The sequence below is a fragment of the Oncorhynchus nerka genome, linkage group LG14, assembly GCF_034236695.1.
Source record: "Oncorhynchus nerka isolate Pitt River linkage group LG14, Oner_Uvic_2.0, whole genome shotgun sequence".
NCBI lineage: Eukaryota > Metazoa > Chordata > Actinopteri > Salmoniformes > Salmonidae > Oncorhynchus > Oncorhynchus nerka.
In genome coordinates, this window is record NC_088409.1 from 65355173 (window position 1) to 65382677 (window position 27505).

Below are 27505 nucleotides of genomic sequence, written 5' to 3' on the forward strand. Positions count from 1 at the left end.
CAACACATACACAAGGAGTGGGTCACCATCAGGGTTAAACACCTACACAACACAACACATGGAGTGGGTCACCATCAGGGTTAAACACCTACACAACACATACACAAGGAGTGGGTCACCATCAGGGTTAAACACCTACACAACACATACACAAGGAGTGGGTCACCATCAGGGTTAAACACATACACAACACATACACAAGGAGTGGGTCACCATCAGGGTTAAACACATACACAACACATACACAAGGAGTGGGTCACCATCAGGGTTAAACACCTACACAACACATACACAAGGAGTGGGTCACCATCAGGGTTAAACACCTACACAACACATACACAAGGAGTGGGTCACCATCAGGGTTAAACACATACACAACACATACACAAGGAGTGGGTCACCATCAGGGTTAAACACATACACAACACATACACAAGGAGTGGGCCACCATCAGGGTTAAACACCTACACAACACATACACAAGGAGTGGGTCACCATCAGGGTTAAACACATACACAACACATACACAAGGAGTGGGTCACCATCAGGGTTAAACACATACACAACACATACACAAGGAGTGGGTCACCATCAGGGTTAAACACCTACACAACACATACACAAGGAGTGGGTCACCATCAGGGTTAAACACCTACACAACACAACACATGGAGTGGGTCACCATCAGGGTTAAACACCTACACAACACATACACAAGGAGTGGGTCACCATCAGGGTTAAACACCTACACAACACATACACAAGGAGTGGGCCACCATCAGGGTTAAACACCTACACAACACATACACAAGGAGTGGGTCACCATCAGGGTTAAACACCTACACAACACATACACAAGGAGTGGGTCACCATCAGGGTTAAACACCTACACAACACATACACAAGGAGTGGGTCACCATCAGGGTTAAACACATACACAACACATACACAACACATACACAAATAAATAAATATAATAAATATATATATATACACACCACGGCCGAAGGCTGTTCTTAAGCACAACGCAACGCGGAGTGCCTGGACACAGCCCTTAGCCATGGTATTACATTATATTGGCCATATACCACAAACTCCTGAGGTGCCTTATTGCTATTATTATAAATTGGTTAACAACATAATTAAATGTTTTGTCATACTCATGGTATTCGGTCTGATACACCACAGTGTTTAGCCAATCAGCATTCAGGGCTCGAACCACCCAGTTTAAATATATATACAATCTAAATAAATATATATACATATATATATTTATAAATAAATAAACACATTTATAAATAAATAAACTAATAAAAACACACTGAACAAAAATATAATCGCAACATGTGAAGTGTTGGTCCCATTTTTCATGAGCTGAAATAAAAGATACCAGAAATGTTCCATATGCACAAAAAGCTTATTTCTCTAAAATGTTGTGCACATTTTTTTTTATACATCCCTGTTAGTGAAACATTTCTCCTTTGCCAAGATAATCCATCCACCTGACAGGTGTGGCATATCAAGAAGCTGATTAAACAGCATGATCATTACACAGGTGCACTCTAAAATGTGCAGTTTTGTCCCAATGCCACAGATGTCTCAAGAATTTGGCAGTAGAGAATTTGGCAGTACTTCCAACCGGCCTGACAACCGCAGACCACGTGTGACTACGCCAGCCCAGGACCTCCACATCTGGCTTCTTCAGCTGCAGGATCCCCTGAGACCAGCCACCCAGACAGCTGAGGATACTGAGGAGTATTTCTGTCTGTAATAAAGCACTTTTGTGGGGAACAACTCATTCTGATTGGCTGGGCCTGGCTCCCCAGTTGGTGGACCTATGTCCTCCCAGGCCCACCCACGGCGTCAGCCCTGCCCAGTCATGTGAAATCCATAGATTAGGGCCTAATGAACGTATTCAACTGACTGATTTCCTGATATGAACTGTAACTTAGTAAAATCACTGAAAATGTTGCATGTTGTGTTTATATTTTTGCCCAGTATATATAAAATATTGGACAAATCCCTGTTCCTCATGTTTACCTCAATCCTCTGCGCTCCGGCGTCCACCCAGTAGAGAAGCCTGCTGATGGGGTCAAAGGTGAGGGCCTCCACATTCTGCAGGTCCTTCCTAACGATCACTTCCTGTCCCGTACTGCCATTTAGACAAAGCCTCTGGAGGGGGAGAACAGGGAGGGATGTGGTCACTGAAGTGTGTGTATATGGTTTTCACTAATCACAATTCACTATGTACCTTTGGTCACTGAAGTGTGTGTAGGATAGATTCTGTGTCCGAAATAGCATTTAATTCCCTATATAGTACACAAGTAATGTACTATATAGGGAATAGGGTAAGTCATGGTTACAGCTGAGTGCCTTCTGTGAAGGCCCTGACCTGTATGGTGTCCAGCGAGATGTCGGCCCAGTAGAGGCAGTTCCTTTCGTAGTCAAAGTCCAGGGCCACGGCCTCGCGGAGACCAGAGAGGGGCAGGGCCTGGTCGGTCCCTGTGGCCAGGTCATAGCGATGGATGGAGTTCCTCACAGCGTACAGGATGAACTCATTACTCTCTGGAGAAGAACATGAGAAAAAAATAACACTTAAAACAATTCATTCTAATCTACATCCATGTGAAGAGTAACAACTGGTAACAAAATAGCAACAAATAGCCTTTTATTTTGTAACTCGTCTAACCGGTGCCCCCGCATGTTGACTCTGTACCGGTACCCCCTGTATATAGCCTCCCCTTTGACTCTGTATCGGTACCCCCTGTATATAGCCTCCACATTGACTCTGTACCGGTACCCCCTGTATATAGCCTCCACATTGACTCTGTACCGGTACCCCCTGTATATAGCCTCCACATTGACTCTGTACCGGTACCCCCTGTATATAGCCTCCACTTTGACTCTGTATCGGTACCCCCTGTATATAGCCTCCACATTGACTCTGTACCAGTACCCCCTGTATATAGCCTCCACATTGACTCTGTACCGGTACCCCCTGTATATAGCCTCCACATTGACTCTGTACCGGTACCCCCTGTATATAGCGTCCACATTGACTCTGTACCGGTACCCCCTGTATATAGCCTCCACTTTGACTCTGTATCGGTACCCCCTGTATATAGCCTCCACATTGACTCTGTACCGGTACCCCCTTTATATAGCCGCCACATTGACTCTGTACCGGTACCCCTTGTATATAACCTCCACATTGACTCTGTACCAGTACCCCTGTATAGAGCCTCCACATTGACTCTGTAGCGGTACCCCCTGTATATAGCCTCCACATTGACTCTGTACCGGTACCCCCTGTATATAGCCTCCACATTGACTCTGTACCAGTACCCCTGTATATAGCCTCCACATTGACGCTGTACCAGTACCCCTGTATATAGCCTCCACATTGACTCTGTACCTGTACCCCCTGTATATAGCCTCCACATTGACTCTGTACCGGTACCCCCTGTATATAGCCTCCACATTGACTCTGTATCGGTACCCCCTGTATATAGCATCCACATTGACTCTGTACTGGTACCCCTCTCCTTACCTATGATGAAAATTACAGGCCTCTCTCATCTTTTTAAGTGGGAGAACTTGCACAATTGGTGGCTGACTAAATACTTTTTTGCCCCATATAGTCTTAATTCATCATTCCTACTTAGATTTGTGTGTATTGGGTATATGTTGCGAAATTGTTAGATATTACTTGTTAGATATTACTGCACTGTTGGAGCTAGAAACACAAGCATTTCGCTACACCCGCAATCAAATCTACTAAACATGTGTATGTGACCAATAAAATTAGATTTGGATAATTTAGCTATTTGATTATGAATTGTAGGCCCTTTAGGTAATATTAAAATACTTCATTTGGCCTTTACTACTAGAGCCCATAGAAACACAAGGAATAACACATTCAGAAATGGCACAAAAGGAATAAGGTTCTCCCCTTTCCATTGTGGCCTTTCAAAGGGAAAATAATTGTGAACCCAGTATCAAGCGTCTCAGAGTGTCTCTTATTCATTCATTCAGGTGTCTCTTATTCATTCATTCAGGTGTCTTATTCATTCATTCAGGTGTCTCTTATTCATTCATTCAGGTGTCTCTTATTCATTCATTCAAGTGTCTCTTATTCATTCATTCAGGTATCTCTTATTCATTCATTCAAGTGTCTCTTATTCATTCATTCAGGTATCTCTTATTCATTCATTCAAGTGTCTCTTATTCATTCATTCAAGTGTCTCTTATTCATTCATTCAAGTGTCTCTTATTCATTGTGATCTAAAAGACTAAACTTATCTTAAATCAACATACTCCCAGGTGCTTGATACCTGCGGCCCATCGTCTGATTGTATGTGGGTAAGTAAGTTGTGCACTAATGATGGTTTCTTTTATTGGCCCATCCACCATGATGGCTATTGGTCCAGCTCGAATGACGGTTACTTAATTGAGAGAGGGGAGGCTTACCTCCTACAGGACAGGGCAGCATCTCTCCATCCAGTCTGGCTTCTACATCCCCTCCACTACAGCTGTCCCCAGACACCTTCCTGTACCTGAGAGAGCGAGAGAGAGACACACAAACAAACTGGTTAACAATATGGTCAGACAAACACCCACCACCCATAAAGTGTATCTTGTGCGTAGTTGTGTACGGGGACGTACAAACGTTGACATGTTCCCCATTTTATGTACACCGAGTATACCAAACATTAAGAACACTTGCCCTTTCCATGACATGGACTGACCAGGTGAAAGCCATGATCTCTTGTTGATGTCAATTGTTCAATCCACTTCAAAATCAGTGTAGATGAAAGGGAGGAGACAGGTTAATGAAGGATTTTTAATTATTGAGACAATTGACACATGGATTGTGTCTGTGTGCCATTCAGAGGGTCAATGGGCAAGACTAAATATGTTAGTGCCTTTGAACGGGGTATGGTAGTAGGTGCCAGACGCACCGGTTTGAATGGGGTATGGTAGTAGGTGCCAGACGCACCGGTTTGTGTCAAGAACTGCAACGCTGCTGGGTTTTTCACGCTCAACAGTTTCCCGTGTGTATCAAGAATGGTCCACTACCCAAAGGACATCCAGCCAACTTGACACAACTGTGTGAAGCATTGGAGTCAACATGGGCCAGCTTCCCAGTGTAATGCTTTCGACACCTTGTAGAGTCCAGGCCCAATGAATTTAGGCTGTTCTGGGGGTGCAACTCAATATTAGGAAGGTGTTCCTAAAGGTTTGTACACTCAAGTGTATGTCAAGATTTTGCTGGGACATTTCTCTCCTTATGACACTAGGTGGGGCTGTTCTCCATGATAAACGAGGGCTATGTAATGGAATGACGTCACTCATTCCTCTTCCCCACAGCACTAAAAAAGAACAAAGAGACTTCCCCCCTGACAACAAAAGACGCCAATTACATAGAGTTCATATCATATTCATCAATAACCATGCTGATATCGAACGCTCATCTCTTTGTGGCAGTAAAAAACATAGAAGACTGAGGTGAAGACTGGTACGCTAGGTAATGCCATTTGTTTTTGCAAGACATATGACACTGCCAGTCTGCCACCAAGGACAAGTGTATCTCAACCTTTGTTTTGTACGTCACAAACGGCACCCTATTCCCTTTATAGTGCACTACTTTTTTAAATTTATTACCAAGGCCCATTTGGGACACACTATGAATTCAGTCCAAACCCCTTCAGCTCAGCTAGGTCATATAATCCTGACCCATCCCACATTGCAAGGCTGTAACAGTCACCTTAACAAAAGGGTAAAGCCTACAATTATGAGAAGGGTAAAGCCTGGTTTCTGATGAAGTGACAATATGTTAATACCAAAGGGATATTGACTTACCCCGTACTGCGACGGTAGGTAGTGCCAACGGGGCAGGGCACGGGAGGGGCGTAGAGGTTCCCCGAGAACTCGGGGTCGGGCAGGCACACCTGGAGGGACAGGTCCTCGCTCAGCTTGAAGCCATAGTCACTGAGAGAGAGAGATATAGAGATAGAGACAGAGAGAAACAAAGAGGGAGAGGAGGGTGAGAGAGAGAGAGAGAGAGAGGGAGAGAAAGAGACGCAGAGGGAGAGAGAAAGAGACACAGAGAGAGAGAGAGAGAGAGGAGGGTGAGAGAGACACAGAGAGAGATATAGAGATAGAGAGAGAGAGAAACAAAGAGGGAGAGGAGGGTGAGAGAGACACACAGAGAGAGAGAGAGATAGAGGAGGGTGAGAGAAAGAGACACAGAGCGAGAGAGAGGAGGGTGAGAGAGAGACACAGAGAGAAAAAGAGACAGAGGAGGGTGAGAGAGACACACAGAGAGAGAGAGAGAGAGAGAGAGAGAGAGAGGAGGGTGAGAGAAAGAGACACAGAGAGAGAGAAAGGAGGGTGAGAGAGAGAGAGAGAGAGAGAGAGAGAAGGGTGAGAGAAAGAGAGACAGAGGAGGGTGAGAGACACAAGCAGAGAGAGAGAGATAGAGGGTGAGAGAAAGAGATACAGAGAGAGAGAGAGAGGAGGGTGAGAGAGAGAGACAGAGAGAAAAAGAGACAGAGGAGGGTGAGAGAGACACACAGAGAGAGAGAGACACACAGAGAGAGAGAGAGAGAGAAAGAGAGAGAGAGAGAGAGAGAGAGAGAGAGAGAGAGAGAGAGAGAGAGAGAGAGGAGGGTGAGAGAAAGAGACACAGAGAGAGTGAGGGAGAGGAGGGTGAGAGAGAGACACAGAGAGAGAGAGAGAGAGAGCGCGCGTGTGAGAGAGAGAGAGAGAGAGAGAGAGAGAGAGGGAGAGAGAGCGCGTGAGAGAGACAGAGAGAGAGAGAGAGCGCGTGAGAGAGACAGAGAGAGAGAGAGAGAGAGAGAGGGAGAGAGAGAGAGGGAGAGAGAAAGAGACACCGTGAGACAGAGGAGGGTGAGAGAAAGAGACACCGTGAGAGAGAGGAGGGTGAGAGAGAGACACAGAAACAGAGAGACAGAAACAGAAAGAAACACACAGAGACAGAGAGCGAGAGAGACAGAGAGGGAGAGAGACAGAGAGACACAGAAAGAGAGACAGAAACAGAAAGAGACACAGAAAGAGAGAAACAGAAAGAGCGACACAGAAACAGAGAGACAGAAACAGAAAGAGAGAAACAGAAAGAGAGAAACCGAGAGACCCACTGATCGCCGACCTAACTATGAAACTATGAACAGATAGAGATGAGTGGAAAAAGACCGTGGCCCAATTCCAATCAACCCCTAGCTCCTACCCTGAAAGGATAACATAGCTATAATTAAAGGAGAAACATTCCACCTAGTCCTAGCTTAACAGAAGGAAACATGGAGCTGTTACCTTTCTAGACAGCAGCTATCCAATCCTTTCAGATCTATATAAGGTGCCTCGGGGTAGATAGAGTTTAGGGGTAGAGGCAAAGGGTGGATTTGGGCTTGGCAATGATGCCTCTGGTCTCACCACTCGTAGTCCTGGCGTGTGCAGGAGCAGTTGGACACGGTGACGGGGCGGTCGAAGTCTTCCCCGTTGAAGCAGGTGGCGTGGGGCGTGCGTCGCTTGTACACCATCTCTCTACCCAGAAGGCAGTCGTTGCCGTGCTCGTCTGACGGGGACCAGCGCTTGTAGTCTCCCTCGGCACACGGCACGCCTGAAGAGACACACAAATGCTTGATTTGGGATTTGGTGATATTTTATTACCGTAGCATGGGGACAGAAGAGTACATATGCCTGGACAGTGGACACACGCGGACGCACAAACACACACCTCAGTGAGACTCTGGGTCAGTGGGCGTATGTTTCTCATTTGCGTTGTGAAAATGGAAGACAAAACAGACGCAAAAGCACCAGGCTGAGCATACTTCAGTCATGACTTCTGCCCAGCGTAGTAATATTATGAGAGTCCCCTCACCGAGCACGTCGCTGGCGTTGACCTGCAGGATGAGCCAGCTGTGTCTCTGGTCGGCGTAGGATCCGAAGATGGTAAAGATGGTGCTCTTCTCCCCCGGCTCCGTCAGCAGCTGGTAGACATACACCTCCCTGTCAGAGAAACGGAAGTCTGTCCACGTCTCCCCCTCATTGGTACTGAACCTGAGACAGAGAGAGACAGTAGGTAGGTAGCTTTGTCCGAGCCAGAATGGCCCGTAGGGAAAATCTCCTAATTCACCATCTGAACAGGATGCTAGTCTACAGATGGGCCGGCAGAGACAGTACGGAGATCAGAATTAGCATGGTTACAATATGTATACCCTTTTTACACTACTGTGCCAAGCCAAGCTGTAGTGCATTAGCCTGGTTACGTGTCCCCATGACCTGTAGTAGCTGGAACCGTGCTGGAAAGGACAATGTGAAAATAACATTTCAGAGCCAGCACAGTACTGCTTGGGTTGGCAGTGACACAGTGGGTTGAGACGGGTATAATTCGCTGAACCTTTAATTGACAAGGTAAAGCAAACTGAAAGTCAACATCCTAGGGCAGAGTTGCAGTGGGGAGTAGAGGGGTGCAATGAGGAGGGGGTGATATACAGCACACTGTTCTGTTCTAGCAGTAGAGATACAACAGCCCTAAATAAGGCCCCTGCTGTGAGACTCACTTGAGGTGTGTGCTGGAGCCCCCCTGGGCGATGGCCATGAGGACGCCCCCGTGGTCACCCCACGTGTAGAAGTGAGGACCGGCCAGCGCCTTGAGAAGGGGAAATGTGAAGAACACCCATTAAAGCCACACTCCATAAGATTGCTGGTCAATTGATATAGTTACCATAATAAGACGAGTACAACTGTCAGGGCCGTATTATTACAAATAATATGACACTATGGTCAGATTAAAATAATGTTCAAAAATAATAATTAAAGTCATTCTGCTCTTGTGGAATGTGACATCGTAGACATCAAGAGCAGAGGAAAATGTTGTGGGTGCTTTTCCATTGTTTCTGTTTTGAGGGTTCCCTCGTGTGGCTTTGTGGGTGCTTTTCCATTGTTTCTGTTATTGAGGGTTCCCTCGTGTGGCTTTGTGGGTGTTTTTCCATTGTTTCTGTTTTTGAGGGTTCCCTCGTGTGGCTTTGTGGGTGTTTTTCCATTGTTTCTGTTATTGAGGGTTCCCCCGTGTGGCTTTGTGGGTGCTTTTCCATTGTTTCTGTTATTGAGGGTTCCCTCGTGTGGCTTTGTGGGTGCTTTTCCATGGTTTCTGTTATTGAGGGTTCCCCCGTGTGGCTTTGTGGGTGCTTTTCCATTGTTTCTGTTATTGAGGGTTCCCCCGTGTGGCTTTGTGGGTGCTTTTCCATTGTTTCTGTTATTGAGGGTTCCCCCGTGTGGCTTTGTGGGTGCTTTTCCATTGTTTCTGTTTTTGAGGGTTCCCTCGTGTGGCTTTGTGGGTGTTTTTCCATTGTTTCTGTTATTGAGGGTGTGGCTTTGTGGGTGCTTTTCCATTGTTTCTGTTATTGAGGGTTCCCTCGTGTGGCTTTGTGGGTGCTTTTCCATTGTTTCTGTTATTGAGGGTTCCCCGTGTGGCTTTGTGGGTGCTTTTCCATTGTTTCTGTTATTGAGGGTTCCCCCGTGTGGCTTTGTGGGTGCTTTTCCATTGTTTCTGTTATTGAGGTTCCCCGTGTGGCTTTGTGGGTGCTTTTCCATTGTTTCTGTTATTGAGGGTTCCCTCGTGTGGCTTTGTGGGTGCTTTTCCATTGTTTCTGTTTTTGAGGGTTCCCCCGTGTGGCTTTGTGGGTGCTTTTCCATTGTTTCTTTTTTTGAGGGTTTCCCCGTGTGGCTTTGTGGGTGCTTTTCCATTGTTTCTGTTTTTGCGGGTTCCCCCGTGTGGCTTTGTGGGTGCTTTTCCATTGTTTCTGTTATTGAGGGTTCCCCCGTGTGGCTTTGTGGGTGCTTTTCCATTGTTTCTGTTTTTGAGGGTTCCCCCGTGTGGCTTTGTGGGTGCTTTTCCATTGTTTCTGTTTTTGAGGGTTCCCCCGTGTGGCTTTGTGGTTGCTTAATAATATGCTGTCAAAGAAAGTGTCCTCCGCTGGCCATTCAGCACTATGGCGAGGCGCTGCACAGAAACCCTTTGGCATATGAGGGGGTGGCATCGGCAGCAAAGAATAACCAACGTCATGATTTACAGCTCATCATGTGCATAGTTACGTTTATGGAGCACACGCACAAAAACAAAGCACGCACAGACAGACACTGACCTCTCTCCATCTGGCCCCAGCACTGCTGGACACATACACATTGGGCTTGTTGGCCAGGTTCTTACCCACAGAGCCTGCAGGGGAGACAGACACAGACACAGGATGATCAGTGGAATGGCTGTGAGAGAGGAGGTGATGAATTAAACATTACACAACAGAGAGCGATTCAGTAGGAACACTACTGCAGCTTCAGGTGGTCTCCAGTGCCAGCAGTATCCCGGGCGTTGTCCCAAACAGCACCCTATCCCCTACATAGTGCACTACTTTCGACCAAAGCCCTGGTCAAAAGTAGTGCACTACATGCACTGGGAATAGGGTGCGATTTGGGACGCATAAGAGCACAGCCCAGAGCACACAGAGTGACTTGAGACGCAGGCCATGGAGAAAGGGGCTAGTGTAGCATGGCCCTATAGCTGGGTGGCTCTATATAGGGATAGATTCTATCCAGGGTTTTTAAACAGATGCTTGAGATCAAGCGATAGACCTATGTTCCCGAAAAGTTCCTCTTCTCTCCTGTGCTTTATTGTCAACATTAGATTGCAGTGTCAATACTCTGTCCTTACCATGTGCTGAACATACAGGCATGAATAATATCAACATCAGTCTGCAGTCATTCTAGGGGGAAGGCCCTAACGAGTGTAATGAGTCTAATGTCTAACATCATATATCTATTTATCCTATGTGGATGTAGACTACCGTGTTGCACCTAATGGTGTGCGCGTACTGGTACCTGTTGTACAATTCACCCGTGCAATATGGATTAGAGCAGGTATCAAAGCTCTGACTCCAACTCCTTATTGTTTTATGTAGTTGTGTACGGCTCTCTCTCTCTCCATGTGACACTCAACCTGAGAGCTGTTTAACGAAGCCACTGAATGTGAATGATGTTCTCCTCCCCTGCACCACCACTAATGACTGTCGCTCTTGGAGGCCATATTAACGGTGCTTTACAAATTAAGAAATTGTATAGACAAAACAAAACGCTTCGTTGGAAACGCTCCTCCTGATAGGTGGTGTGGGGATGCTGGTCGTGTGTGGCTGGCTGGGTGCACACAAAGAGGGAGACGGTCTGTGTGTGCGTTTGCTTGTACCTGCTGGGTGATGCAGAAGTAATTAGTGCATCTGTGTGTGAGCGATAACATGGACGAGAGGGGCATAGTGTTTCCGCAGCCCTCCCTCCCTGCTCCTCTCTGCACTTCTCCCCGTGGCCATTATCTACTAATAATTTAATTAAGGGTTCTAGCAGCTCGCAGGGTGTAGAGGCTTCTTCCTCCTTCCAGACACAGCTACAAAGGAAATCAATGTACTCGGCCAAGCAGGCAGAAGCGCGACGAGGTAGAGACAGAGAGACAATTTTAGTGGATGAAACACAATGGATGTGTCCAACTGCTCCTCGTTTAGCTCCAGTCAAAGTCTATTGCTCTGACCTGAGTACACGCAGTTATACATGCACACACACACACACACGTTCGCACAAACAATGAACACAAGAACTCAGAAAAAAAGCACTCAAAAATGAGCACTCAGGAAAAACGCGTGTGCATGCACGCACAACCACACACCACTCACACACACACACACACAGTGAATAAGAATTTGCTTTCAACTGAATTGCCTGAATAAATAAAGGTTAACCTCTAAGTAAGGTTAAAAGATTTTTTTTTTTTAAATGAACACAGACGCAGACAAACAACAGGAAGGAGAGACTAGGCAGCTTCTCTATGCACATAGTCTCATTTCCTGTGTGATTGGCTGATGGAGGAAGTGGTCCTCTCTATCAGATCAGACAACAGCGGAAGTTGCACCACCATAAGAGAAGTCACGTATTCGCCATGGAAATGGTCGTTAAGTGGCCTGCCGTGTATAGCGGTAATGCTGTAGCAGTATGGGCTCCCTTTAACGCAACCTTCCTCCTTCTTTCCCCACTGGCCTCGTCTCTCTCCATCTTTAAAGATATACGGTACCAGTCAAAGGTTTGGACACACTTACTCATTTAAGGGGTTTTCTTCATTTGTACTATTTTCTACATTGTAGAATAATAGTGAAGACATCAAAACTTTGAAATAACACATCAAAAAAACAAAAAAGTATAAAAAAATATTTTAGATTCTCTTTAAAGTAGCCACCCTTTGCCTTGATAACAGCTATTTTACACTCTTGGCATTCTCTCAACCAGCTTCACCTGGAATGCTTTTCCAAAAGTCATGAATGAGTTCACACATATGCTGAGCACTTGTTGGCTGCTTTTCATTCACTCTGCGGAACCAACTCATCACAAACGGGTTGTGGAGGCCAGGTCATCTGATGCAGCACTACATTACTCTCCTTGGTCAAATAGCCCTTGCACAGACTTGAGTTGTGTTTTGGGTCATTGTTCTCTTGATAAACAAATTATAGTCCCACTAAGCGCAAACCAGATGGGATGGCGTATTGCTGCAGAATGCTGTGGAAGCCATGCTGGTTATGTGTGCCTTGAATTCTAAATAAATCATAGACAGCGTCACCAGAAAAGCACCCCCACACCATCACACCTCCTCCTCCATGCTTCAAGGTGGGAACCACACATGCAGAGATCATCCGTTCACCTACTCTGCGTCTCACAAAGACATGGCGGTTGGAACCAAAAATTTCAAATTTGGACAGATTTCCACCAGTCTAATGCCCATTGCTCGTGTTTCTTGGCTCAAGCAAGTATCTTCTTATTACTGGTGCCCTTTAGTAGTGGTTTCTTTGCAGCAATTTGACCATGAAGGCCTGATTCGAAACACCATTGCCGAGAGAGTAGACCAGTTGTCCATCAATGCAGAGCCCTTACTGCTGCAGCAAGCCGGGCAGCCCGCAGATACACGCACCAATGAAAGAGTCTGAGTAGGCGACATTATATTTTTCTAACAAATCACGATCATCCTATTTTTCTAACTTAATTGAGGAAAATAAGAACAATCCGAAATTCCTTTTTGATACTGTCGCAAAGCTAACTAAAAAGCAGCATTCCCCAAGAGAGGATGACTTTCACTTTAGCAGTGATAAATTCATGAACTTCTTTGAGGAAAAGATTATGATTATTAGAAAGCAAATTACGGACTCCTCTTTAAACCTGAAGGCATTTAAAACCAAACTGTGCGGATTCCTCCAAACCTCAGTTGTCCTGAGTCTGCACATTTGCTGTTGACTCTGCCAGGACCAGTGGGTAGGATCAAGAGAGACAAACGCTTTGGCAAGTGTTTTAGTTTTCTATATCTCTTGACACAATGATGAAAATAATCATAGCCTCTAAACCTTCAAACAAAGCTGCATTTTTTGTATGGACCCTTGTTTTTTCTGATTCCAACTAAACTACTGAAAGAGCTGCTTCCTGTGCTTGGCCCTCCTATTTATTGAACATAATAAACGGCTCTCTATCCACTGGATGTGTACCAAACTCACTAAAAACATTCGAACAGTGGCAGTAATAAAGCCTCTCTTGAAAAAACTCACTAAAACCTTGACCCAGAAAATATAAAAACTATCGGCCTTTTATCGAATCTTCCATTCCTCTCAAAATTTTTAGAGAAGGCTGTTGCGCAGCAACTCACTGCCTTCCTGAAGACAAACAATGTATACGAAATGCTTCAGTCTGGTTTTAGACCCCATCATAGCACTGAGACGGCACTTGTGAAGGTGGTAAATTACATTTTAATGGCATCGGACCGAGGCTCTGCATCTGTCCTCGTGCTCCTAGACCTTAGTGCTGCTTTTGATACCATCGATCACCACATTCTTTTGGAGAGATTGGAAACCCAAATTGGTCTACACGGACATGTTCTGGCCTGGTTTAGATCTTATCTGTCGGAAAGATATCAGTTTTTCTCTGTGAATGGTTTGTCCTCTGACAAATCAACTGTACATTTCGGTGTTCCTCAAGGTTCCGTTTTAGGACCACTATTGTTTTCACTATATATTTTACCTCTTGGGGATGTTATTCGAAAACATAATGTTAACTTTCAAAATTTCACTGCTATGCGGATGACACACAGCTGTACATTTCAATGAAACATGGTGAAGCCCCAAAATTGCCCTCGCTAGAAGCATGTGTTTCAGACATAAGGAAGTGGATGGCTGCAAACTTTCTACTATTAAACTCGGACAAAACAGAGATGCTTGTTCTAGGTCCCAAGAAACAAAGAGATCTTCTGTTGAATCTGACAATTAATCTTAATGGTTGTACAGTCGTCTCAAATAAAACTGTGAAGGACCTCGGCGTTACTCTGGACCCTGATCTCTCTTTTGAAGAACATATCAAGACCATTTTGAGGACAGCTTTTTTCCATCTACGTAACATTGCAAAAATCAGAAACTTTCTGTCCAAAAATGATACAGAAAAATTAATCCATGCTTTTGTCACTTCTAGGTTAGACTACTGCAATGCTCTACTTTCCGGCTACCCGGATAAAGCACTAAATAAACTTCAGTTAGTGCTAAATACGGCTGCTAGAATCCTGACTAGAACCAAAAAATTTGATCATATTACTCCAGTGCTAGCCTCTCTACACTGGCTTCCTGTCAAAGCAAGGGCTGATTTCAAGGTTTTACTGCTAACCTACAAAGCATTACATGGGCTTGCTCCTACCTATCTCTCTGATTTGGTCCTGCCGTACATACCTACACATACGCTACGGTCACAAGACGCAGGCCTCCTAATTGTCCCTAGAATTTCTAAGCAAACAGCTGGAGACAGGGCTTTCTCCTATAGAGCTCCATTTTTATGGAACGGTCTGCCTACCCATGTCAGAGACGCAAACTCGGTCTCAACCTTTAAGTCTTTACTGAAGACTCATCTCTTCAGTGGGTCATATGATTGAGTGTTTATTTTTTTTATTTTACCTTTATTTAACTAGGCAAGACAGTTAAGAACAAATTCTTATTTTCAATGACGGCCTAGGAACAGTGGGTTAACTGCCTGTTCAGGGGCAGAACGACAGATTTGTACCTTGTCAGCTCGGGGGTTTGAACTTGCAACCTTCCGGTTACTAGTCCAATGCTCTAACCACTAGGCTACCCTGCCGCCCCGAGTGTAGTCTGGCCCAGGAGTGGGAAGGTGAATGGAAAGGCTCTGGAGCAATGAACCGCCCTTGCTGTCTCTGCCTGGCCGGTTCCCCTCTTTCCACTGGGATTCACTGCCTCTAACCCTATTACAGGGGCTGAGTCACTGGCTTACTGGGGCTCTCTCATGCCGTCCCTGGAGGGGGTGCATCACCTGAGTGGGTTGATTCACTGTTGTGGTCATCCTGTCTGGGTTGGCGCCCCCCCCCCCCCTTGGGTTGTGCCGTGGCGGAGATCTTATTTGGCTATACTCAGCCTTGTCTCAGGATGGTAAGTTGGTGGTTGAAGATATCCCTCTAGTGGTGTGGGGGCTGTGCTTTGGCAAAGTGGGTGGGGTTATATCCTTCCTGTTTGGCCCTGTCCGGGGGTGTCCTCGGATGGGGCCACAGTGTCACCCCACCTGTCTCAGCCTCCAGTATTTATGCTGCAGTAGTTTATGTGTCGGGGGGCTAGGGTCAGTTTGTTATATCTGGAGTACTTCTCCTGTCCTATTCGGTGTCCTGTGTGAATCTAAGTGTGTGTTCTCTAATTCTCTCCTTCTCTCTTTCTTTCTCTCTCTCAGAGGACCTGAGCCCTAGGACCATGCCCCAGGACTACCTGACATGATGACTCCTTGCTGTCCCCAGTCCACCTGGCCATGCTGCTGCTCCAGTTTCAACTGACCTGAGCCCTAGGACCATGCCCCAGGACTACCTGACATGATGACTCCTTACTGTCCCCAGTTTCAACTGTTCTGCCTTACTATTATTCAACCATGCTGGTCATTTATGAACATTTGAACATCTTGGCCATGTTCTGTTATAATCTCCACCCAGCACAGCCAGAAAGAGGTTTTGGCCTTTCTAGGGAGTTTTTCCTAGCCACCGTGCTTCTACACCTGCATTGCTTGCTTTGGGGTTTTAGGCTGGGTTTCTGTACAGCACTTTGAGATATCAGCTGATGTACGAAGGGCTATATAAATAAATTTGATTTGATTTGATTTAAGCAATTCCACAAATTAACTTTTAACAAGGCACACCTGTTGATTGAAATACATTCCAGGTGACTACCTCATGAAGCTGGTTGAGAGAATACCAAGTGTGTGCAAAGCTGTCATCAATGCAAAGGGTGGCTACTTTGAAGAATATCAAATATAAAATCTATAACACTTTTTTGGTTACTACATGATTCCATATGTGTTATTTCATAGTTTTTTTGATGTCTTCACTATTATTTTACAATGTAGAAAATAGTCCAATTTAAAAATTTAAAAAACTTGAATGAGTAGGTGTGTCCAAACGTTTGACTGGTACTGTACGTATTTTAAAATAAATAGTCATTGTAGTGGTATGATGCTAGTCTAAGCCTCCCCACCTGTAGCCATGATGAGCCCTGGTGCTGACTCCTTGGACAGTATGGGCATCCTGCGCAGCTGAATGTTGAGAAGCTGGCTCCAGCGCTGGGCCAGGTGGAGGGAGCAGCCCCTGGAGAGCTACAGAGAGGGAGGGACAGGATGGGGGGGATAGAGAAGTACCGAGAGGGTATCGAAGAGGGATGGAGGGGAGGGAGGGATAGAGAGGAGAGAGATATAGAAAGAAAAAATGGAGGGATAGATAGGAAAGGTGAAGGGAGATCGAGTAGGGGGAAGGGAGGGAGGGATGGAGAGGCGTTGTGGAGGGAGAGGGGAGAGATGGAGAGAGAAGTGTTAGGTCAATGGAGACAACAATCTGGCAAAACCAAAAATAAATATATTACAAATATAAACTATTTTCTCAGAAGTGAAGATACATTTACATCATAGTAAATTTAGCAGACACTCTTATCCAAAGCGGGTTATAGTAGTGAGTGCATACATTTTAGTACAAGGGACACAACCACTTTCTAAAACCAAACAGAACACATCTGTTTGCATCCAAACTTACTTCCCCTTCAGAATGCAAACACACCTTGTGGCCTCATGGCTGTTGTTCCTAACCACTAATGTAGGTTCATATTAACCCACCCCCAATTCCTACCTCAAAGGACTCATAGACTCAACACTTTGACAGTGTTACACACAACGAGGCAACTTCCTGCTTACAGACATCAACAAGAAAATAATGACATTCTGCCAAGACTGTCACTTTAATGTCTCTCCCAATTTTTGCCCTCCCTTCAGGCATGCCTACATTAAACAAGAGCCAACAGTGGGAGTCTTGGGCAGATCTTAATCAGGGCTGGGATGATAATAGTATCGCGACACACGCTAGTATCGTGGAAAGGAAACAAAACCCGAAGCGGATATGACTTATTTAGGAAAACAGCCCTAATGCTGGAAACAAATATTACGTTGTCATCCAGACTCACATTTATTTATTTTCCAAGCTATAGCACACAATATTTGACATGCAGCAGGTTTTTAAAGGAACAAAGAGAATGGTCTGCTTCCTGTAATCCTGTTGTTGTCGCCCCGATGTGTATGATGTCACATTGCTGAAGCTGCCAGCAATGGTCTGTCAGGCAGCTATAACCTAGAGTCTGTGTTTCAGTATCCTGTATCAGTGGTTAGGGGAAACCCACCAGGGAGTAGATGAAAGCTTTCTCTAACCACTGATACAGGGTCAGGTGTTACTGTAACAGCCAGCTAGCTACCTGGCAGTCCAGGGTTCCTCCCAGGCTGTCGGCGGAGGGGGCCTGCAGCAGTTCCCAGGTGCCCCCCTTGTCGAAGGTGATCACGGAGCGCATGTTGTCCTTGCTGAGTGAGCCGTTGATGAGCGTGGCCACGAAGACGCCACGTAGACCCTCCACACGGTGCAGGTCAGCAAAGGGCTCATTGGTAAAGTACCTGGGATGAAACACACACACACACACACACACACACAAACACAGACAGATGCACATATACACACAGACATGATTAGCATCAACAACAATACAGGATCACGTTCAGTGTATCTTGTGGCTATGTTGGTTAAAGGAAACACGTGTTCTGCTCCTGTCGTGAGGTCGCCTCACTATCAAGAAGCAATCAAGCTGCTCTCACAACACAACAACTCCAGGTAGCTGGAGACGTGTTGGGAACCTAGTCATTTGACTAATTATAGGCCCTGGACGCATTACGCTACACTGCAGCGCCGTGACAACATGGACTCAGCAAACATCCAACATCCTGGTCCCTGGGATTTAAACATGTGAACACATGCAAAGGCCCTGCTGTTGTTGACCAACTCTGAGGAGAAAACGCGCACACACACACACAGTGACTCATCGTCGTCACTAGGAATGCACACCAGGAGGTCCCCCAGTGCTGCAATGATCAGACGTAGAACAGCCTCCTCTCTCTCCAAAATAAATCAAGTCGGGTGGGTGCGCTTGATCAAGGTGGGTATAATTGATCCAAGGGTGTGTGTACTTGATCAAGGTGAGTTCTGTTACTTTGTTCCTAGCAAGACACTACAGATCTCATAGTGTTTCCTACTAATTAGGCTGCCTTAACTGTGAGTCACATCAGAATATTGCAGACTTCAAATAGCACTTGTTTTCTTTGAAATGCATTGGGTGATTGATTGAGCCTGCCTGGAGTGTCACACGGGAAGGGTTTGCACTTTTGGGACTTTTCTTTTGATTCTGTTGTGTCAGGTAAGCTCAATCAAGGGCAGCTTAGGTATTTGAAAGATACCAATACTAATTGAACCCAGATCTCAGATCCATTGTTGCTTAGTAGAATACTGCAGTGTTTCCAAATCTGTTCCTGGGGGGGATACACCAAAGGTGGCGCACATTTTGGTCCAACCCCAGCACTAACAAGCCACTAATCACAGTGATAAGCAGATTAGCTGAATATAATGGGTTAGTGCTGGGATGGAACAAAAATGTGCAACCTGCGATTAGTTAATAGATCAAATCAGGTGGGTTAGTGCTGGGACGGCCTGAAACAAAAATGAGCAACCCGAGATTGGTTGATTAGATCATATAGAGGAAGCAGTTGTGTAAGTGCTGGCCTGGAGCAGAATTGTGCAACCCCCCAGTAGAGTATTGAGAAGCACTAGGAATATTGTACCTACCTGATGAGGGTGTTGCTGCCTGAACCCTCTGGGCTGTAGTATAGCACATTCTCCAGGGACAGGGAGAAGGACAGGCCCTGCGTGTCTGAGATGTACAGGTGGGTGACGTTGTTGAGGTGGTTGACGCACACAAACACCTGGTCCTCCGAGGCGTCAGCGATGTAGTACTCCTGCAGGAGAAGAAAAGCGACGTTGAGCAGTTTTCCTTATTTGTGAAGGGCATGGTGTGATTCTCTCACAACTAAAAGCTGATGATTGTAATTAAACTTTTATTACCCGAAAACAGGTTAATTTTTAAGATAAATAATGTCATGGAATTAAAATCTTTATACTGTGAGTGGGGTGTAACGCCTTACAGTATTGTTCTTGTGATTTCTGGCTCATGTTGAGCTGTCAACTACATACTAGCTACATAGTATAGTTATAGCATTTCCTTACAAACACATTTTCCCAATTTCATCAACGATACTGTGGCAGGTTTGTTCTCTAGACTAGGAATCAACTAGGAGCCACAGAGAGGATGTTCTGGTGTGGCGAAGCAGGCCTGGAGACTCACTGTGATTGGGTGGCGGGTCATGAACTGGGCGGCTTTCATTGGCTGGCGGTTGTAGGACACCCACAGCTGGACGGAGGATGGTTCATGGCTCCCCAACAAAGTCTGGAACCAACAGATGTACAATTAATAAATCAATCAATGAATCAATAAATAAGAAACACAAAGAGCCATGGAGACGGCTTAATGACCACCTCCAAATTATGACTAATGTGACAAAATGATTATAGAATCTGCTATTATTAAAAGGACCCCCCAGAGGAAGTTGACAACACTACATCAACGTAATTTCCTGTCCTAGAGAGGAAATGCACGTTTAGGTTTCATCTTCGAAGATTAACTACTTATTCATATTCACAAATTGGGTGTGGGCTTTTCCACGTGGCGTTTATAAACATCAGCCTTTGGTAGTAAGTAGGCTGCTGGCAGGCTTTGGCTGCGGTACATGGTTCTCACAGGGGAAGTGAAATGATAGGCTACAATGACTTTGCTCATGATCATCCACTTAGCAAATGACATGTTACTATAATTTCCTTGGACTTTTTTCACGAGTGCCGTTTCATTATCTGGATAGACAGTTGTGGTGTCTAGGTAATGTTAGACCAATCAAAGCAGTGGAGTGTTCATTATCTGGATAGACAGTTGTGGTGTCTAGGTAATGTTAGACCAATCAAAGCAGTGGAGTGTTCATTATCTGGATAGACAGTTGTGGTGTCTAGGTAATGTTAGACCAATCAAAGCAGTGGAGTGTTCATTATCTGGATAGACAGTTGTGGTGTCTAGGTAATGTTAGACCAATCAAAGCAGTGGAGTGTTCATTATCTGGATAGACAGTTGTGGTGTCTAGGTAATGTTAGACCAATCAAAGCAGTGGAGTGTTCATTATCTGGATAGACAGTTGTGGTGTCTAGGTAATGTTAGACCAATCAAAGCAGTGGAGTGTGTAGTGAGGCAAAACGTTAGTGGTCAAAATAATCCGTCTTGGGGCGACGGGGGATTGCAAAATGCTATCACATCAAGCAACTATAACATTTATATACAGTACCAGTCAAAAGTTTGGACACACCTACTCAAAGGTTTTACTTTATTTTTTACTATTTTCTACGTTGTAGAATAATAGAAGAGCCATCAAACTATGAAATAACACATATGGAATCATGTAGCAAACAAAAAAGTGTTAAACAAATCAAAATTATATTTTATATTTGAGATCCTTCAAAGTAGCCACCCTTTGCCTTGATGGCAGCTTTGCACACTCTTGGCCTTCTCTCAACCAGCTTCATGAAAAATGCTTTTCCAACAAGAAGGAGTTCACACATATGCTGAGCACTTGTTGGCTGCTTTTCATTCACTCTGCGGTCCAACTCATCACAAACTGGTTGTGGAGGCCAGGTCATCTGATGCAGCACTACATTACTCTCCTTGGTCAAATAGCCCTTACACAGCCTGGAGGAGTGTTTTGGGTCATTGTTCTCTTGATAAACAAATGATAGTCCCACTAAGCGCAAACCAGATGGGATGGCGTATTGCTGCAGAATGCTGTGGTAGCCATGCTGGTTAAGTGTGCCTTGAATTCTCTTGATAAACAAATGATAGTCCCACTAAGCGCAAACCAGATGGGATGGCATATTGCTGCAGCATGCTGTGGTAGCCATGCTGGTTAAGTGTGCCTTGAATTCTAAATAAATCACAGACAGTGTCACCAGCAAAGCACCCCCACACCATCACACCTCCTCTTCCATGCTTCACGGTGGGAACCACACATGCTGAGATCAACCGTTTACCTACTCTGCGTCTCACAAAGACATGGCAGTTGGAAGCAAAAATCTCGAATTTGGATTCATCAGACCAAAGGACAGATTTCCACCGGTCTAATGTCCATTGCTCGTGTTTCTTGGCCCAAGTAGTCTCTTCTTCTTATTGGAGTCCTTTAGTAGTGGTTTCTTTGCAGCAATTTGACCATGAAGGCCTAACTCACGCAGTGTCCTCCGAACAGTTGATGTTGAGAAGTGTCTGTTACTTGAACTCCGTGAAGCATTTATTTGGGCTGCAATCTGAGGTGCAGTTAACTCTAATGAACTTATCCTCTGCAGCGAAGGTAACTCTGGGTCTTCCTTTCCTGTGACGGTCCTCATGAGAGCCAGTTTCATCATAGCCCTTGATGGATTTTGCGACTGCACTTGAAGAAACTTTCAAAGTTCTTGAAATTGATATACCACCCCTACCTTGTCACAACCCAACTGATTGGCTCAAACACATTAAGAATTTAAATACATTCCAGGTGACAACCTCATGAAGCAGGTTGAGAGAATGTCAAGAGTGTGCAAAGATGTAATCAAGGCAAAGGGTGGCTAATATAAAATATATTTTTATTTGGTTAACACTTTTTTGGTTACTATATGATTCCATATGTGTTATTTCATAGTTTTGATGTTTTCACTATTATTCACTATTAATAATCATAGGAAAAGATACCGCACTCACAAGGATTTGCACGAAGTGGAAACTATGACTTATTGACTTATTGAAAAATCATGGGTAAGCTCTGGCCATGGTCTGGTCTTATAGGGCATTTAAAGACTCAAGTGATGAATCTATCTGTACTGTTGGGCGGATTGTAAGCTCAGTGGGCCAATGAGAACAATCAAAGGCCAAATCGCATTGTTATGTCAGCGAGACCACTTTGTTCAAGAGAGGGGAAAGGGGCTGTACTCTAATGAATTACAAGCAGGAAGACCAAAGCGCCGAGTCTCGCCGTCCTCCGGATCCCCAGAGAGACCTGAGACGCTATTTGCATCCCAAATGGCACCCTATTCCCTACAAAATGCACTACTTTAGACCAGAGACTAATGGAGCCTGGTCAAAAGTAGTGCACTGTATAGGGTGCCATTTGAGACGCAGCCAGTGATGTGTCTCCTCTTACGTGTCAGTCTGGCAACACCGACACCATGTGATCTGCCTCCCAGGGATTGGCTAAGCTAGGCTCACATCAGCAGGATGGGACCACTAACAGCCTGTCTGGCCTTCCACCCTCCATTAACAACTAACAGAAATATTCTCTTCATTAAAAGCTGCAGGTAATAAATGTCAAGCGAGTACACTTTATTAGGGAGGCCAAATACACAGTTTAATATGATTATATTTGTAGTTATTGAGGCACGCACACGCAATACACACACACACCGATTAATACAAGTATCTTTACCGAGCTGGGACAAAACAATGTTATAAAATATGACTACAAAGGTCAGTGTTAACATCATAGAGCAGCCAACAGTTTGTGGAAAAGAGATGTGTCACACAGACATGGAAATCCCACGATGATGCTAACAATGAAGAGGACAGATGGCTTCAGTAATGCACTGAAATAATACTTCAGTCTGACGGGCCACACAGACAAACACACACACAGGCAAAACACAGCTACACTAGTGGTGCACAGTTGGAAAGCAGGCAGCAAATAAGAGCCCCAATAACATCACAGAATGATTCACCGCATAGGACGGCAATCAGGTTCATGGCATCATCTTGGATTAGCAGAGAGCGCCCTCAAGGCAGCCAAGATGATCAATAAAAACAAAACATGCGAGCGCTCACTGAGAGCTTTCCCAGTTCCCCCCACTGATGACTGATGGATCTAGGCAAGCATTCATGTCATGTAGTCCGTCTTTTATCTGATGACCCAGCAGGCGCAACAAAGTGACTCCCTGTTCCCCCGAGACACAATGTGCCTGCCTGCGTGTGAGTCCGTCTGTCTGCCTGCCTGCAAGTCTGTCCGCAAGTCTGGGTCCTCACAGTGCTTTTCGACCTATTGATTTATCTACTGTTGCTGTTAACGTTCCGTCCCCGCGACAGAGTCTGCCGTGTTCTGAAAGCCAAGCAGCCACAACAACACAATGTGGGCAGGGAGAATACCAAGGGGAGAGAAACATATTCTCGGAAAAGACTACTGCTTCAATGCTTCAATGACAGCAGGCCAGGGGGGTCATTTCAACCACAGTAGCTTGACTGGCTTCCATGACAGAAGAGAGGTCTGACGATCTGTGGAAAATGGATTCTATCCACCAGGGATTCATATCAAACCTTGCTTTAGCAAATGTACGGTGTCTTAATAATAATTTCATGATAGTTGGATGGATGGTTAAGTCATTATGAAGCGTCATTATGTTAATATAAATACCAGGAACAGATACTGAGCACCATGCATTCTTATTGAATTGATTCACCTGTACATATTCATAGCAAATATATACCTTCAGCAGTCTAGCTGCTCAGAACAGAAGCACTGTGCTTCCAATGCAAATGATGATATTTGGATAACCCCCCTCCCTTTTCACATTCTATATCTAAACCAATAAACTAGAAGAATAGTAGTGGGGGGTGGGGGTGCACATGAAACCCTGTCCTCTCCAGTCCTCCTGCAGAGCCGAGCCTATGGGAGCTGTCGATGTGGTTTGTTTATCCAGCCAGAAGGTAACTGTTAATCTGAGGGACATAGAGCCATTACCCAGACCTCCCATTGCTTTTAAGTGGCATGTTTATCTCCGCCCTCCTTCTCTCACACTGGACATGTCGCATTGTTTTTTACAGCGAAGTGCCCTGTTGTTTGTGTGTGTGTGTGTGTGTGTGTGTGTGTGTGTGTGTGTGTGTGTGTGTGTGTGCGTGTGTGTGTGTGATGCGTCACACATTGCAGTGGGAGCTGGGGAAATGTGGGGTTTGGCATCACACGTTAAGGAAGAAAGTAAAGGACCACTACAGCGTTAAGGGCCATTGCGACCAATATGGCTGCCCAAAGGAATAAAGCTAGGTCTTGTTCTCTGGGTGTCGCAACACTTAAATCTATTTTACAGGGGAAACAAACAAGTCCAAACAGCAGCTTAAATAGGCATTGCAATCAATGTGGTTGTTGGTCTGCTCTATGCCGTTATGGCTACATTAAACACATTGGGGGTATTGACGCATCAGGGAAAGCACAGGCCACCATTCGAAAAGGAAGTCCTTGATCTTGTTACACTCCCCCTCCTCTCGTCGCCACTGAGACACCTTGCAAATAACAAGGAAATGTGTTGAAAAGAAAAACCCAAGAAACCTCTTATTGACGTCCATTTATATTAATTAAGCCAGTTATCTTCCGGAGGACTATGGAAAGGAGTAGAGGTCTTAAGGTCTGATTATCAATCATTACTCAGGGATCTATATTGTCAGGCCTGGGATAAAACTCTGCATTTCTGGGGCTTTTAATTGGCCTAAGAAGCTCGGTGCTGCCAAAAGCTCGTGATATTCATTACGGTAATCCTATTAGCTCCAGCCGAAGATATTAGTAGGGGCTGGGTAGTGGGTATGTCTAGAGACGGATGAGAGTGAGTGAAAGTGACGAGTTAGCGTTGACACGGTGTTGCTAATGCTCTGCGACTGGGCTGCGTCACTGAGCATTTCACATGCTCAACTGTATCTGGGGTGGGGGGGGCTGCTCTGTAGGTTGGGTCAGGCTGTGGGGTCACAGACTGTAGTAGTTTTATTTAATTAACTGAGTGCCTAAGCTAATGATGCAAAGATATGACAACAGAGGCTCTTAGATAGGAACTAACATAGCTTTATATTTATTCAATGTAAGGCTCTGGTGATTAATTTAACCACATTCACTGAGTGTACAAAACATAAGGAACACTTGCTCTTTCCATGACATAGACTGACCAGGTGAATCCAGGTCAAAGCTATGATCCCTAATTGATGTCACTTGTTAAATCCACTTCAATCAGTGTAGATGAAGGGGAGGAGACAGGTTAAAGAAGGATTTTTAAGCCTTGAGACAATTGAGACATTGATTTTGTATGTATGACATTCAGAGGGTGAATGGGCAAGACAAAATATTTAAGTGCCTTTGAATGGGGTATGGTAGAAGGTGCCAGGCGCACCGGTTTGAGTGTGTCAAGAACTGCAACTCTGCTGGGTTTTTCATGCTTAACAGTTTCCTGTGTGTATCAAGAATGGTCCACCACCCAAATGACATCCAGCCAGCCTGACACAACTCTGGGAAGCATTGGAGTCAACATGGGCCAGCATCCCTGTGAAATGCTTTTGACACCTTGTAGAGTCCATACCCCAACGAATTAAGGTTGTTCTGAGGGCAAAAGGGAGTGCAACTCAATATTAGGAAGGTGTTCCTAATGTTTTCTACACTCAGTGCAGTTTTCCATATTGTTTTTTAATTTTCTATTTTGGATTCATGTGAATGGTGTTGTTGATTAACATAAACTACAATCCAACCATTTGTTTGTGTTTAGCCTTTTGTATTTAGCCTCATTACCATCTATAAAAACAATCCATATCTACAATGGAAGTGGGAATATCACTTCATACAAGTGGAAGTGTGAAATGATATAGCTTGGGATACAATTCTAGCCAGAGAAAAAACACACACCGTACTATCCTTTGGCTATGGAACAAATCAGCCCATTGGGAATAGCAACAGTACTTGAGACTGCAGCACACGGCAGCACTGGGCAACAGAACCCTGATGAGTGTGTGCATGAGTGGTTAGTGACACCAAGCAACAACCAAACCACAACATCATTAACAGCACATAGATCGGTCATGTCTGACAAGTTGCACTCTCTAGCCCCGACCAACAGGAGTGCTGCTGGCCAACAGGTTGGTTGGGTACGCAGACGAGACACAACATAAGCCATTTCGCTGTTCTGACAATCTGAATGACCCACCTTAGCATACACTCGCCTCTATGGAGACCGTCATAGTAGCGCATTCTGTCACATGCAAATGTGTTGTTAAAGTCTGCTAGCCTTACCCAAAGAGAGTAAGGACCAGAGGTGTGGACTCGAGTCACATGACTTGGACTCGAGTAAGACTCGAGTCACAAATATGATGACTTGCAACTCGACTTTGACTTTAACACCAATGACTCGTGACTTGACTTGGACTTGAGCCTTTTGACTCGAACTGACTTGATACCCTCCCCAAGCCCAAATATTAAAAATGATGCTATTAAAAAAAGTGTGCAGCGCATCAACTCTTCATTTAACGGATTACAGTTTGAATTGGACAGCAGCCAATCAAATTGTGTGTGGCAGTGTAGAGTAACATCGGCAGGTGAATTCAGACGCAGCCCTTGGAAAGATGATACCCAAAATTATTTATTTTCGGAAATAAAGACGATGCTGTATCAACAAAAAACGGATTGCAACTTGCAAAACAAGCGGCAAGAAAATTACAGACGGAGGCGCAACCATTTCCAACTTTGTTCGACATTTGAAGCTGCACAAAGAACGAAAAGTCGTGGCTAATATAGCCGACAGCGATCCATCACACGAGGCTGTGTGTTTATGAGTGTGTGTAACTTGTTTGTTTCATGGTTGTTGTTTTTTTGCCTGGCTTGTGATGTCTGGAGCCTGTATTGTTATGTGCGCTCCTCACTGCTTGTGATGTCTGGAGCCTGTATTGTTATGTGTGCTCCTCACTGCTTGTGATGTCTGGAGCCTGTATTGTTATGTGCGCTCCTCACTGCTTGTGATGTCTGGAGCCTGTATTGTTATGTGTGCTCCTCACTGCTTGTGATGTCTGGAGCCTGTATTGTTATGTGTGCTCCTCACTGCTTGTGATGTCTGGAGCCTGTATTGTTATGTGCACTCCTCACTGCTTGTGATGTCTGGAGCCTGTATTGTTAT

At 45.0% G+C, this 27505-nt stretch overlaps 1 protein-coding gene and 1 long non-coding RNA gene across 3 annotated transcripts in view; one reads left to right on the plus strand and one right to left on the minus strand.

Moving 5' to 3' along the window:
* LOC115141697 (sortilin-related receptor-like) overlaps nucleotides 1-27505 on the minus strand; it is a 77697-nt gene that overhangs the window by 22579 nt on the left and 27613 nt on the right. For both annotated transcript variants that reach the window (XM_065000278.1, XM_029680831.2), the window contains exons 7-18: nucleotides 19827-19928; nucleotides 19271-19440; nucleotides 17859-18051; nucleotides 16602-16719; nucleotides 10167-10240; nucleotides 8583-8671; nucleotides 7901-8079; nucleotides 7453-7639; nucleotides 5863-5991; nucleotides 4471-4556; nucleotides 2393-2565; nucleotides 2041-2172 (exon numbers count right to left, since the gene is read on the minus strand). In XM_065000278.1, coding sequence (XP_064856350.1) covers nucleotides 2041-2172; nucleotides 2393-2565; nucleotides 4471-4556; nucleotides 5863-5991; nucleotides 7453-7639; nucleotides 7901-8079; nucleotides 8583-8671; nucleotides 10167-10240; nucleotides 16602-16719; nucleotides 17859-18051; nucleotides 19271-19440; nucleotides 19827-19928 — 1632 coding nt within the window. The remainder of the gene's footprint in view (nucleotides 1-2040; nucleotides 2173-2392; nucleotides 2566-4470; nucleotides 4557-5862; nucleotides 5992-7452; nucleotides 7640-7900; nucleotides 8080-8582; nucleotides 8672-10166; nucleotides 10241-16601; nucleotides 16720-17858; nucleotides 18052-19270; nucleotides 19441-19826; nucleotides 19929-27505) is intronic.
* Nucleotides 11920-16227, plus strand: LOC135559676 (uncharacterized). The gene is made up of 2 exons (XR_010458513.1): nucleotides 11920-12139; nucleotides 15811-16227. It is a non-coding gene; the product is annotated as an uncharacterized LOC135559676 (long non-coding RNA).